The sequence below is a fragment of the Amphiura filiformis genome, chromosome 1, assembly GCF_039555335.1.
Source record: "Amphiura filiformis chromosome 1, Afil_fr2py, whole genome shotgun sequence".
Taxonomy (NCBI): domain Eukaryota; kingdom Metazoa; phylum Echinodermata; class Ophiuroidea; order Amphilepidida; family Amphiuridae; genus Amphiura; species Amphiura filiformis.
This window is the reverse complement of record NC_092628.1, coordinates 77,972,096-77,985,728: the sequence shown is the minus strand read 5'-3', so window position 1 is coordinate 77,985,728 and position 13,633 is coordinate 77,972,096. Positions and strand designations below refer to the sequence as shown.

The following is a 13,633-nucleotide window of genomic DNA, read 5'->3' as shown; positions in this document are numbered from 1 at the left end:
ATCTTCGGTAGAGCACTTTTTGACTTCACCAGCATCAACAATGCAGCAAGTTAAATTCGACTACAGCACCAAAAACATACCGATCCCAACGCACTCGAACTTCATCAAGAGGATGATCGAAAAAACTGAAAGTCTAATACACAGGATGAGGTGGAAGGCTTTCTTCTTCCTCAGACAGACAGAGACTGCCAAAAAAGAAACATACGGCTTCAAAAGCAGCAAACCGACGCCATCAGTCCCGGAATTAAGACAGTTTGACGGTTTTTCACAACTTCAACTAACTCGTTTTATGATGGACTATTGTAGCTTAAGTTCAAGCAGTTTATGTCAAGTGTATAACGATTGTATTTATATATGTGTGTGCTTGTAATGTAGTTTTAAGATCAGTATGCCTGATGATTCCATCATGGATGAAACTGCCAGTTGCATAAAAATTTAATTTTTGCATTACTTTTTGTTTATAAATAAATAAATAAATAAATAAATAAATAAATAAATAAATAAATAAATAAATAAATAAATAAATAAATGCGAATAAAACACACGATAATGGCAAATTTAATTTATTGATGGTTATTTTGCTCTCAAATTATGATTTCTACACCAATGTAAAATTAGATGAACTCAAATATCCTGCAAAAAATTGGTAGATTGTCCCATTTTCTTCAAAACACCGATGGACCTTTTTCCATATTAAGAATGATAGGTCATCCCAGAGAAGATGTAATCGGTCATCCATATAACGACTCTTCATTTTACATCAACTTTTTCAGGCGTATTCTTTGATATAAAAGACCCTCGCGATCCAGGGTCGATCGTCGAAATTGTCACATTACAGTGTGACGGCATTTTCACCCGCCATACTCCTATACTCTGCATAGGTTTAGAGCCAGAACTAGCTATGTCCACAATTACATGTTACTCATTTCGGCAACAAATGGATGGTTAATTATGATCTCCAAACTAAATGCAAGTGACTTTGGGGTATATGCATGGTCACTTAAACAGTTAGCATGGTTAGTTAGACGCAAGTGGCCATGATGTACATACCCCAAAGTCACATTATATTATAGAGGGCAGAATTAACCGTCCATTTGTTGCCGAAATGAGTAACATGTAATTGTGGACATAGCTAGATCTGGCTCTAAGCCCACGATATTATGATGGCAGTTTTATGGGCTGTGACACAGAATAGTTCAACTGCAAACATGTTAAAAGCTTTGTTCATGTCCAAGTCTTATTAGAGAAGTCGATGCCTCTATTACCCAATTAAGACTTTGTTTTGCCTACGTGAACCTATTTCTTTGTTTTTCCTTTTCGTGGAAATGAATATGTAAATCGGCAAGGTTAGTGTGAATAGACAAGCGATGAGAAGAATTGCATTGATCTGGAAGAAAAAAGAAAGAGAGATATTGATACAGTATAATTTCAAATTTAAGTGGAGACACCAGTTGGATTTTTGCTCTTTTTAAAGTTAAAAATGGCAAGGGCTGGATTCTTGAAATTTCTTGAAAATTATATCGGTATTTACTAGGTAAATCCACAAAGTCCAAATTTAATTCTCAAAGCTTTCCTAAGATGTGTTGTAACTCGTGTGTTTGCACTATCATTGACTATAACGAGGTTTTACCACTTCTTGCAATACCATGAACTATAACGTAGTTTTACCACTTCTTGCAGTACCATTGACTATAATGCAGTTTTACCATTTCTTGCAGTACCATTGACTATAATGCAGTTTTACCACTTCTTGCAATACCAGTGACTATAACGTAGTTTACCACATCTTGCAATACCATTGACTATAACGTACTTTTACCACTCCTTGCAATACCATTGACTATAACGTAGTTTTATCACTTCTTGCAGTACCATTGACTATAACGTAGTTTACCACTTCTTGCAATACCATTGACTATAACGTAGTTTTATCACTTCTTGCAGTACCATTAACTATAACGTAGTTTACCACTTCTTGCAATACCATGGACTATACCGTAGTTTTACCACTTCTTGCAATACCATTGACTATAACGTAGTTTTATCACTTCTTGCAGTACCATTGACTATAACGTAGTTTACCACTTCTTGCAATACCATGGACTTTAACGTAGTTTCACCACTTCTTGCAATACCGCGGACTATAAAGTAGTTTACCACTTCTTGCAATACCATGGACTTTAACGTAGTTTACCACTTCTTGCAATACCAGTGACTATAACGTAGTTTTACCAATTCTTGCCGTACCATTGACTATAACGTAGTTTTACCACTTTTTGCAATACCAGTGACTATAACGTATAGTTTACCATATCTTACAATACCATTGACTATAACGTAGTTTTACCACTTCTTGCAATACCATTGACTATAACGTAGTTTACAACTTCTTGCAGTACCATTGACTATAACGTAGTTTACCACTTCTTGCAATACCATGGACTTTAACGTAGTTTTACCACTTCTTGCAATACCAGTGACTATAACGTAGTTTTACCAATTCTTGCAGTACCATTGACTATAACGTAGTTTACCACTTCTTGCAATACCATGGACTTTAACGTAGTTTTACCACTTCTTGCAATACCGTGGACTATAACGGAGTTTTACCACTTCTTGCAATACCGTGGACTATAACGTAGTTTTACCACTTCTTGCAGTACCATTGACTATAACGTAGTTTACCACTTCTTGCAATACCATTGACTATACCGTAGTTTTACCACTTCTTGCAGCACCATTGACTATAACGTAGTTTACCACTTCTTGCAATACCGTGGACTATAACGTAGTTTTAAAACTTCTTGCACTACCAGTGACTATAACGTAGTTTTGACCATTGACTATAACGTATATAGTTTTACCACTTCTTGCAATACCATTGACTATAACGTAGTGTTACTTCTTCTTACTATACCATTGACTATAACGTAGATTTATCACTTCTTGTAATATCATGGACTCTAATGTCGTTTTATAACTTTTTGCAATTCATATGACTATAATGAATTATTAAAACTTTAAATGCCATTGATTTAGGACCAGTTCAAATTTCCAAATTTGATTCAAATTAGAATATCTGAAATCAAATTTCTCGTCCTCAAAGTTTGATCAGATATGCGTTGAGACTGTAGTCCTGGGAGGTTTAGGTTTCTTAAAATAAATAATATTTACATGTTGAAAGCTATATCTTAAGTAAAAAATAACATTACTGAAATTCCCCTACTAAAAAGTTGCCGAAACTATTCCGTAAAAATGTTTCCATAATAATATAGATATTCTTCGTCAAAAAATTCCGTAGAATTACATCACATTTTTACTGTGTAGAGATAAAATAAAATTACTCAATGTGCCTTGTAAATTTGGATGAACATGCATCTTTTCAGCAGAAAAAGATGTAAACAGCCACGACAAGAATCAATCTTATCATGAGTTATATTGACTTACCACCAATGGGTCATCGTCAAATACATGCTGAGTTAACAAGAAAAGTGGAAATTGTAGGAGTAAAACCACACTTCCCGTAGTTGATAGAAGTCCAAAAAGTGATCCAAAGTACCTGCTGGGAAACCTATAGAGAGAAAAAAAAATACATAAAATCATTTCAGCTATTCAGGATTCAAAGTTTGCTTTTTGTGTGCATGCTCTACCAATTAAGCTGAATCTTAAACTGATCAAGAGCGACGTAATAGGTTAAAAGTTTCTTCTCTTCCCACAAACGCAAGGTTTACACCCTAACCCTATTCAATAACTTTTAAAAGCCCTAATTCTAGCCGTAAATATATATCCCTAACCTAAAAACCAAACTATAACACTTGCCATAACTATGACCTAACCCTATCCCTAACACGAACCCCAATGCTAACCCTAACTCTTACATTATCCCTAACTCTAATCGTAACCTAAAATGCCCTAATCCCTAACTTTAAGATGGTACTACACCTCCTGATAAATTTGTGACTATTCTTGCATTTTTCTCAAAAAATAATAACACACTGGTAACAAAAGATATCCAGTTACTACTGTACACTGGAATTTCAGTGACTCAAGACAAGCGGTACGTTATTTATGATAAGAAAAGAGGTACCGCTAGAATGTATCTCATTTCTTAACATATAATGATTTGGGGACGGCCATGCAGGACAGAAGGGTTTGGCGTGCTGTTGTAGTTCGAGGACACCACTCATCTTAAGCAAGTAATATAAGTAATTGGATTCCTTGCCCCTATAATATACATGACTTTTGCTACCAGTGTGTAGTTATTTTTTGAGAAAAATACAAAATTACTCACAAAATTTATCAGGGGTGTAGTACCACTTTTCGGACTCGGACTAATGTGTTGTTTCCGTGCGGGCCAGATTAAGAGATCATATTTCTAATGAAAATGTTAAAAAAGTGACCCCCCCCCCCTCTCCCCTCCAACTTCGATAATTGTCAAAAATCGTAAAATTATTCCAAAAGCAGCTCGGATTTTATGTTTTGTTATGCCAAATTACGTAGCCATATCTTAAACCAGCAAAGGTATCGTTGTTAAGTTGACTATGTATTTACATCATACTCTAACTTGATTTTCTCGATCCGTTTCTTTCTTTTTAATGTACCGCCGGTGTTCAAATTGTCGTAACTTTGTTAACAAATGTTCACTGAAATTTCAGTGATTCAAGACAAGTGGTTCATTATATATGTTAAGAAATTACTTAACTGAAATTTCAGTGATTCAAGACAAGTGGTTCATTATATGTTAAGAAATGAGGTACATTCTAGCGGTACCTCTTTTCTCATCATAAATAACGTACCGCTTGTCTTGAGTCACTGAAATTCCAGTGTAGTATGCCTACTTCAGACTGATTTTGCTTGACAACATATATTCGTCTACGGTTTAGATGCCACCCGGCATGATATAGCTTATTTAATAGACTCAAATCTTCCATGCACATACATCCTGGACAATATTGATATCCCATACTAAGTAATCTTTAATGATAATCATTAATTAATTAACTTACATAATTGGTATAATTGCTACAGCAATTGCGTAGAAAAATGTTCTTGTTATCACTTGCAATGCAAATGTCAGATATTGCACTTCCAATATGGAGATGAGATTAACAATAGAAAATAAGATGTACAATATGGTAGTCACGACGAAGCCAGTAACACTGTCTTCAAGATCTGCGTATGGACCTCGAACAATGTGAGAAACTCCTGCATTGAGAAAATCCACGTTAACGTTTAGTTATGTAACTCAAATCTTACAATTCTACAATCTTAGAAATAATTGTTCGAATCCTTTTAAGGCCTTATTGGAAATGGTCCCTCTTCTACCCCGTATAATGTTGGCATGCCCAATATGCTCATCTTCACTATATCTTATCCCAACATTGTTTGGTGGGGAAAGGGGAGGGGTATGCTTAAGATGAACATTGAGACAATACTACTACAATCCTTAGTTTCCATTGACTCATATAGTGTGCGCACTATACTAAGAAGAACATGGGAATTACAGTGGGTGTTCAAACACGTTTTTTTCGGAATTGTAGCTCTCTCACGGCAATGTGGCGTTTGATTCCTTGTTCATGTAGTCCGTTGTTTGCGTTGTACATTGTGTTTTGTTTTTTGCTCTGACTAGTTTTTCACTTTTGTGTATTATACATTGATACAAAAGTTCACCAATCACCATGCCTGACAAGTTCCTTATAAGAATTTAGATGTATCCTACTTCTAGAGTGTACGTGTATACACACAGCACTGTAACAAAGTTGACGCCCATCAAGTTTCAATTTAATATCCGACATTGTTATTTAATATTGTTTTGTTTTCATACCTTTCCTGCATTTATTTCTATCAAGGAGCAAGCCACAAGATGATGCAACAAAAACTGAGCCGAGTTGTAAATAGCTGAATACCTCAGTATAATGGCTCACTGAAAGAGGAAGAAACAAATGGTCAATACGGTGTCTATATAGTTTTCAAGCACAATCAAACTGATGTTGACACTCGAAACGTATACGTACAAAGCAAAATTGGTGGCAAAAGTGTTACTTTTAAAGTTGAAAGTCATAAAAAGTAAACCAATATGCATATCCTTTTATTAAAGCAAACAAAAAACTAAACAAACACGGGCGTTTTCTTAACTGAAGTAATCCCCGTACATAAACTCATGGGCTATTTTAACGTGCCTCCTGGCACGTTTGTGCAGTGAGGATGAACATCCGTGCAATGAGAATTAAAAATCCGTGCTTAAAATATTAATATACAATTCAAGTTTCAAAATGGGTATAGTTTGTGAGGAGTTAGTTGTGAGTTATAGTGAGGATAAGCCTTGGGACGAGCAGATCAGTGATTTTGATGATTTTTGCAACATTGTGAAGAAGACAATTTATGGTTTTGGAATCTTCACGAACGTTTTAGGTTTACTACCGATATTTTAAGCTAAGTCCCCAATCCACATGGCCTATTTCTATTGAGTTATCCTGTAGATGATCCTGAACACTAAATGATAAACTCATCAAATCATTTAGGTATAACCTTATGTGTATTGCTTGTAGACAATTTAACACCATGTTTATGAACTGAACATCTTAGTGATTAAGTTTTAAATTAAGCACTATTGGACATTTAGTTCATAGACAGTGCGTTTAAATTTTTGTAATAATACTTGCATGCAACTTTGACAAATTTTATACAATTTGCAGATACCTTATATGCACCTTTGCGTGTCACTAAAGTTGTGAAATTTACAGCAATCGTATCACATTCTGATAATTTTAAGCGGCTGTGCGATATTTCAAGAAATTGTAGGCACCTTTGTACACCTTTGTAACATTTGTATGCGTTTTTGCATTTTGTCGTGTCCTTTCATCAAATTACAGCTAGGTAAAAAAAATTACAATTCCTTTAAATGAATTTATATTTTAAATCAAACCCTACCCTTCTAAATAACACCATCCACCCAATTTCTTTTATGATTAACATAAAACATAATACCGTTTTTAAACATTTTTTAAACATAATATCGTTAACTTGATATTAGTGAGCCAGATGTGTACTTTCATCAAGCTGTAGCTAAGTGAAAATAATGACAAGTCAATTAAATGGATTTACATTTTGAATGAAAACCTACCTATTTAAAAAAAATCCCAGAATATATTTTCTGAATAATCATTTTGTATAACATAATAACATTAACTTGGTATTAGTGAACCAGGTGTGTATACTTTCATCGAGCTGTAGCTAGATTCATTTTTTTAAATCGAGTCAAATGCACTTTCAAAATATATACATGCTTAATTGTAGACATTTAGTTTTGGCAGAAAAAACGTCACATCACAAAATAATGAGCATAGTGGACTAATGAGCCGTTTGGTTAACATGCTTATTATTTGCAATATTCTTAATCGTGTGACCAATCTTAGAAACAACAACACGTCCTGATACGCCAACATTTTGAAAAATTGTAAATGAGAATTGCAGATAATATAAATAATGATATTAAATGTTTAAAGTTAAAGTTTCAAAACTAGTTTAACCAAGGTTAAATTCTTGGACCCTTTTTTAGTATATATAAATGATAATTCATTTAATAATATACTATCATTAGTAAGGTATTTTAAAAGCAAGAAGATTTAGGCCTACAAGCTGTATCAAAATGATTGGTACCCATCAGTTTTCATTGATAATGGATGAGCTAGACTCATCAAAATTCAACATAAAATGCAAATAATTTGCAGATCCGTTGCAAAACAAATCATAAACTATACATTCTGGACATTTCAAGAGTATCTACTGTTGTATTTGGAAGAGGCAGGCTTTTCAATAAGCATCAAAATTGATGGGTACCAATCATTTTGATACACCCTGTACGCATTGTGTACTGGAACAAACAAACACATTGGGATCATAAATGATATAAGAGAAAACTGAATGTTCCCGGGCGGGACGACCGCCAGTACCCATGTCAAAGAGAAATATTTTACGCCACTGGTTTAGATAAAAAATATATAGCATTAAATTGAGTAAATAAAAAAAAAATCTCAGAAACTGGAGGGGAACACATCGTCCCCAACACTCCGCACAAGTGCCAACATGTAGCCTGTTTGGGCATTTAGGCAAAAGTACATTTAACCAGAAAGTTATATTTGCCAATGTGCAGTGTTTTTCCCCTAAAATAGCCCCTGTAACCTCAAAAGCGTGTTCGGGCAAACATGATAAATGACCCTTCGTAATGAAAACCGTTCGGAACAAAAACATTTCGCACACAGATACTGATACGAACATTACCGCGGACGAAACACACACACCTTGTTTGTCATCTTCATTGGTCACACGAATCAAATAAGAATTCAATGTTCCAACGTAGTATACTGTCCGGAGTTGAAGAATTGAGAACCACAGAATAAGGAGCAGGAATGACGGGGAAGTTACGCACGACTTCAATGTAGGGAAAGTTTCGTTCTTTAAAGTTTCTGCCTGTCTTCTTGAAACTGAAAAAAAAATGTGTGAATTTGTTTTAAAAGTATAGTATAATGTATGTCACATAAAATAAGTACACCTGCTGATGAGTAGGTTAATCGTGTAACAGTTTCAAGATAAGACGGTCACATTTGACGTTTAAGAAATACAGACATAATTTACTATGAGTGGACATGTCAACGTACTTTCTTGGTTATCGCTTCTAGTCTCATCATTGGGATTATTTATCTCATCATCTTGGTTACTATCATCTTTGCTTGAATGAATATGATCAACCGGCATCAGTAGAAATGTGTTGATCAAGAATAATGCTGTGATTCCTATCATGATAGCGAATGATGTCTGCAGAGAAATACCTCCGTCGTATCCCAACTGCAAATAAATTGGTGTCGTATAAAGTGAATCGGGAATGCAAAGACAGGCTATTGCAAAAATGTGCCTTTATGATAACATTGAATGGTTCTTGAAACTAAAGCGGTTTTAATCATAAATATTATTGGAGTATGTGTTTGTTTGTTTATTTTAAACAATCTTGCCGTATATACGAACTCGATTACAACCCATAATAGGAGAGGAGGGTTGTGATTCGCATACCCCGTCCCTCGGTCTACGTCAAGCAACAATTAATATGCCAATATTTACAAATTGTAGTCCTTTGTGTTTCATGAAATGCCATTTTAAAGACTTTTTGGACATGATGCTGGGTGATACAATAATTATTTGCTCTAACATTTTGAGCAACGTCAAAAGACTAGCACAAAGTGATCCCAGTCTATAACACCACTAAGGCTTACCGGGGTACCTTTTGAATTCTTTATGGTATTATCTGTAACATGTATATTTTAATCTAATAATAAGCATCAAAAGGGCACTTTTAATCATGTTTATTTTTAATGTAGACCACAATGTTGAAGCGGGTTTTTTTTTATAAACGCAGGGATTAAAAGCTGAGATGAGGAAAAGCACACCTTTTTTACCGCAATTCAAAAGCAACCATTAAAGACATTACTAACCTTGACAAGAACAAACACGGCGGCAGACGAATCAAAAGCGCCACTTAAAGTAGCTCTCACTGTTGCGTGGTGATTCTTGAACAGATTACCTATCTGGAAGTTAGGAAACAAACCCGGGAAACAAAATAGCGTCAAATCGGTTAAAGCGGTGTATTGTAGGCTACTCCGTTGGCAAATGGCATCATACGGCGACGGTTATTTAATTTGACAGTCATTACTGACAGCTTCTCGACTTATTCTAAGAAAGGTAAAGCATTTTATATAAATTAGGCCTATGCATTGTGTTAGATTGAATGTCAGTGAATTCAAATAAATACAATCAGCGGCAGTGTATACTGCCGTTGACCTTCAAGTGCCGATCCATATTTTAAAACTCCGCAAAGATTTGCCTAACGGCGCGGCGCACATAGGCTCCTTTGCCTTATGGTAGATTTCACGTACAGAGAGCTCCCTACTCTGAAAATCCCAACTAGAATTAAGTGAAGGCACTTTTAGCTTGTGCCTAAAATTACAGTTATGGTCAAGGGTTCCCATCTGCGTCATTAGGCGAATCTGTCGGTATATCAGCATATATCTGAAGACTAAAGACCTAACAAAAGAGCTAAAGGGCATTAATGTTAAGTTTCGAGAGTAAAAAGAATCATTGTGTTAGAATTTGCGCAATGTTTTACACTGCTTCTATAAATTTTGACGATCCTATAAAAGATCTGTTAAAGTTTGAGTTTCTTTTAAGCGTCACCTTAACACAGTAGATACAGACATATGTATAAGCTGGTATAGCTTATTTCTTCATATTCAATTTAACTTTATTGTTCAACTATTGTTACCTGAAAATTAGCAGGAATAAACTGGCCACCACCTAAGGCCAGCAAAATCATCCCAGGAAATAGTAGCTGCGGTAACGAAGGAGAAGATAGAAGCATCGTCACGAATCCTGCTACGAGTAATATGCTGTTTGCGAGAGGGAAGAAAGAAAATTAAAATTTCCGCACATGCATGCATGCATTGCAAATAGCAATTGTTTCTTTCTTTTCAAATATCACGTTGTTTTATTCAGACTGGAATATGAGCATGATGAAATTTCACCATTCAACATACATGAGGGGAATGTGCACTCGCAGAAATTCATTAATTAAAAGTGGCGTAACTTCTTAAATCAGGAAAGATATAAGAAAGCATGCATTTTTGGAGAGGGAATTAGCCAAAGAATTTAAATATAAGCACAGATGTGGTGTAAAAACAACACATGTGGAGAAATCGCAATGTTTTTGAAACAAATTTAGGAAAAAGGATAGGCCCAATCACGTTTTTTTTAATTTTTTTTTTTATGTTTTTTTAAAATGAAACTTGACACTCCATTACGGTAATTATTTGCTGCATGTACAGTTTTAAATACACTATGTAGGTTTTACCGTATAATTTGCTACTTAGTGTCAAGATTTTTTGTTGGGACACCCTGCACAACCAGATTGATTATAGTGTAGTCGACCGAGGCTCGTTTTTTCATAATAGATATAAATCGATCACTTTTAAACAAAGCGTTAAGACGAGTATTACGAGTTAAGCATCGGCATAACTTCCCTGTTACATGAAATTTGGAATTCAACGACTGCTATACCTTGTTTATGACATTCTAAAGAAGTACCTGCATGTGCAACCATGACTGTTTCAAAATAGCTCGCCAAAGTCATGCAGGTAACTCCGAGGTCGTGCATTGAATTAGTTTGAATGAGGAATAGGCTACTACGGGAACCAGAAGTCACGCATATCATGATATGTGAAGTGGATAACCTCTATTCCAAATTTCATGTTACTACAACTGGATGACTGAGAACATTCATCAACTTCCCTGTTACATGTACGCATTTTTACTTACTGTAATAACAAACGGGTAAACCTGGTTCCAAGGTTGTCAAATAGCACTCCAAACAAAAATAAAGATCCTTGAAGTACAAAAGAAGAGATAGTAAAAATCAGATTCAAAATGGCGTCCTGTTTGACACACGAGATAGTAGCGATGTCTTCATCTGCTGGATGCATTGTCTGATTCTGGCATAAATGGCTGTAGAAGCCTTCTTCCTTCAGGACATACACTAGAGCAGCCCATCCATATATGATCCCACTGTAAAACAGTATTTCACAAAATCCAAGGCCTGGTAATACATATTTCTTTAAGGTCCCCATGATTGTTTTTTGCTATCAGAACACCATTGGCAAACTGAATATCTGTTACCTGGCACCACGAGAGTAACATCAGAGCAGTAGTAATGGATGCAGTTTGTAATGCTATGTTGCACTTACTAATACTCATAGACTATAGACTACTATGCGAATACTCCAGCGGAGGTATTCTGCACAGTATTGAAAGATGATGATAATGATGATACTGAATATTGCTAGCTGCCAACTTGAAGAAAGCAAAACAGAACTTAAAGGTCAATAAACAAAAGAATTGAGCAATATTATAGGCATCGGTGTTTTACAGCGATTTAAAAAAATAAAAATAAAAACAAATTAGGATAAACCAGATGCACGTTAAATTGATGGTTCATTCAATCAGAACGCTAGTCAACCGATGGCTATTGTTGTACAAGGCTCACTTAGTCATTTAAGGGGTGGGGTATTTGACAGTATCTTTGGACAGTATTTATTGTGGGACATTAGAGCACATCAGACATATCGAATTGCATTCTTAATACGAAGAATGTCCTTCTGATATCAAATAATTTTGATTTTTGAAATTCGCAATGTAATACACATTTTATGGCAAATCATTAAAATTGATATTTTTGATATTTAACAGTACTCGAAGTAAACTTTATAAATCTGATGATTTATACTTAAAGTGTATGTAGGTGGGATGAAAAGCCGACGATTAATTGAAAATTTTGACCTTTCGTATTGAAGATATGGAATCTTTTACAAAAAACAAAAAAAAATAGGTCATTTTAGAAAAAAAAATCCATATCTTCAATACGAAAGGTCAAAATTTCAATTGACCGTCGGCTTTTCCTCCCAGCTACATACGCTTTAAGAATATATCATTAAATTTATAAAAATTTACTTCGAGGACTGTTATATCTCAAAAATGTGAAAAATATTAAATTTTAATAATTTGTCATAATTTTTGTATTATATCGTGAATTTCAAAAAATGAAAATTATTTGATATCAGAAAGACATTCTTCGTATTCAGAATGCAATTCGATATGTCTGATGCGCTCCCATGTCCCACAAAAAATACTGTCGAAACGCTCAAAACGCTCATTCCAGATCCCTTAATGAGGCAATCAATGCAAACAATCGAATTTGGTGTTGAAATTAGCAAAATTTTGAGTTACACCTTTTCAATGTAAAATTAATTTAAAGCAATAATTTTCTTTTCTTTTCAGTAAATGTCAGAAGAAAACTATAATGCTTGGTACTGTATATTTTTTCAAACCCTGATGTTAAACTTAGGTGTGAAATTTAGGCTTCTAGTGTAAGATTTTCGATTTTCACAGACTTCAACTATGGTATGGGACCTGCAAGTGCGGTCACTATGGGCGCAATATTTGTGACAAAAATCTGAGATTCAATATTAATCCCGTGATGTTAATCTTAAATCAACCAATGAGATGCTAGCCTTCGCCGATTACATTCACGATCTGGGTGCTGCAAATAGCGAGTCCTTCTTACTTTATTTCATATAGTTCTGCTCAAAATGAAATATGGGAACATATCTGTCAGTGAAAACTAATATCATTTTAATAAATATAAAATTATATTTCCGAAATCATACAAAATTGCTGTAAATATGTTTCTTCTGTTTATGGATTTGAAGGAGTAGCATACTGGGATTTTGCCGGGGGGGGGGGGGTGACGGGCAGGCCTGTATGGGGCAGTGGAGTCATTCAATTTGCAGTATAAATGTTCAATTAATATTTTATAAAGATAGGGGAAAAAAGTAAGAGGTTTTGCATTTGTGAAAACACAGGCAAGCAATGCAGCGGTCCAAGTTGGGAAATGGCAAACTGAGACAAGACACTACTTTCAATGGCTCCACGAGAAAATTTTGCACTTTTCTTGCTAATTTTGGTCTTAACCGAAACGAATTTTGATCATAAATTTTATAACGAAACAGTTTCAAAGATTTATAATTTATAGCAA

The 13,633-nt window shown here is 34.8% G+C and overlaps 1 protein-coding gene across 1 annotated transcript; it reads right to left on the bottom strand.

Annotated features, from left to right (window-relative positions):
* Positions 1 to 1,139: 1,139 nt before the first annotated feature.
* Positions 1,140 to 11,756, bottom strand: LOC140163197 (equilibrative nucleobase transporter 1-like). The gene is made up of 7 exons (XM_072186597.1): positions 11,362 to 11,756; positions 10,313 to 10,436; positions 9,486 to 9,578; positions 8,658 to 8,844; positions 5,007 to 5,205; positions 3,448 to 3,571; positions 1,140 to 1,387 (listed from the first exon to the last, which is right to left on the bottom strand). The coding sequence occupies exons 1-7, from the start codon at positions 11,667 to 11,669 to the stop codon at positions 1,262 to 1,264; spliced, it is 1,161 nt and encodes a 386-aa protein (XP_072042698.1). The 5' UTR covers positions 11,670 to 11,756; the 3' UTR covers positions 1,140 to 1,261.
* Between the last annotated feature and the right edge of the window lie 1,877 nt (positions 11,757 to 13,633).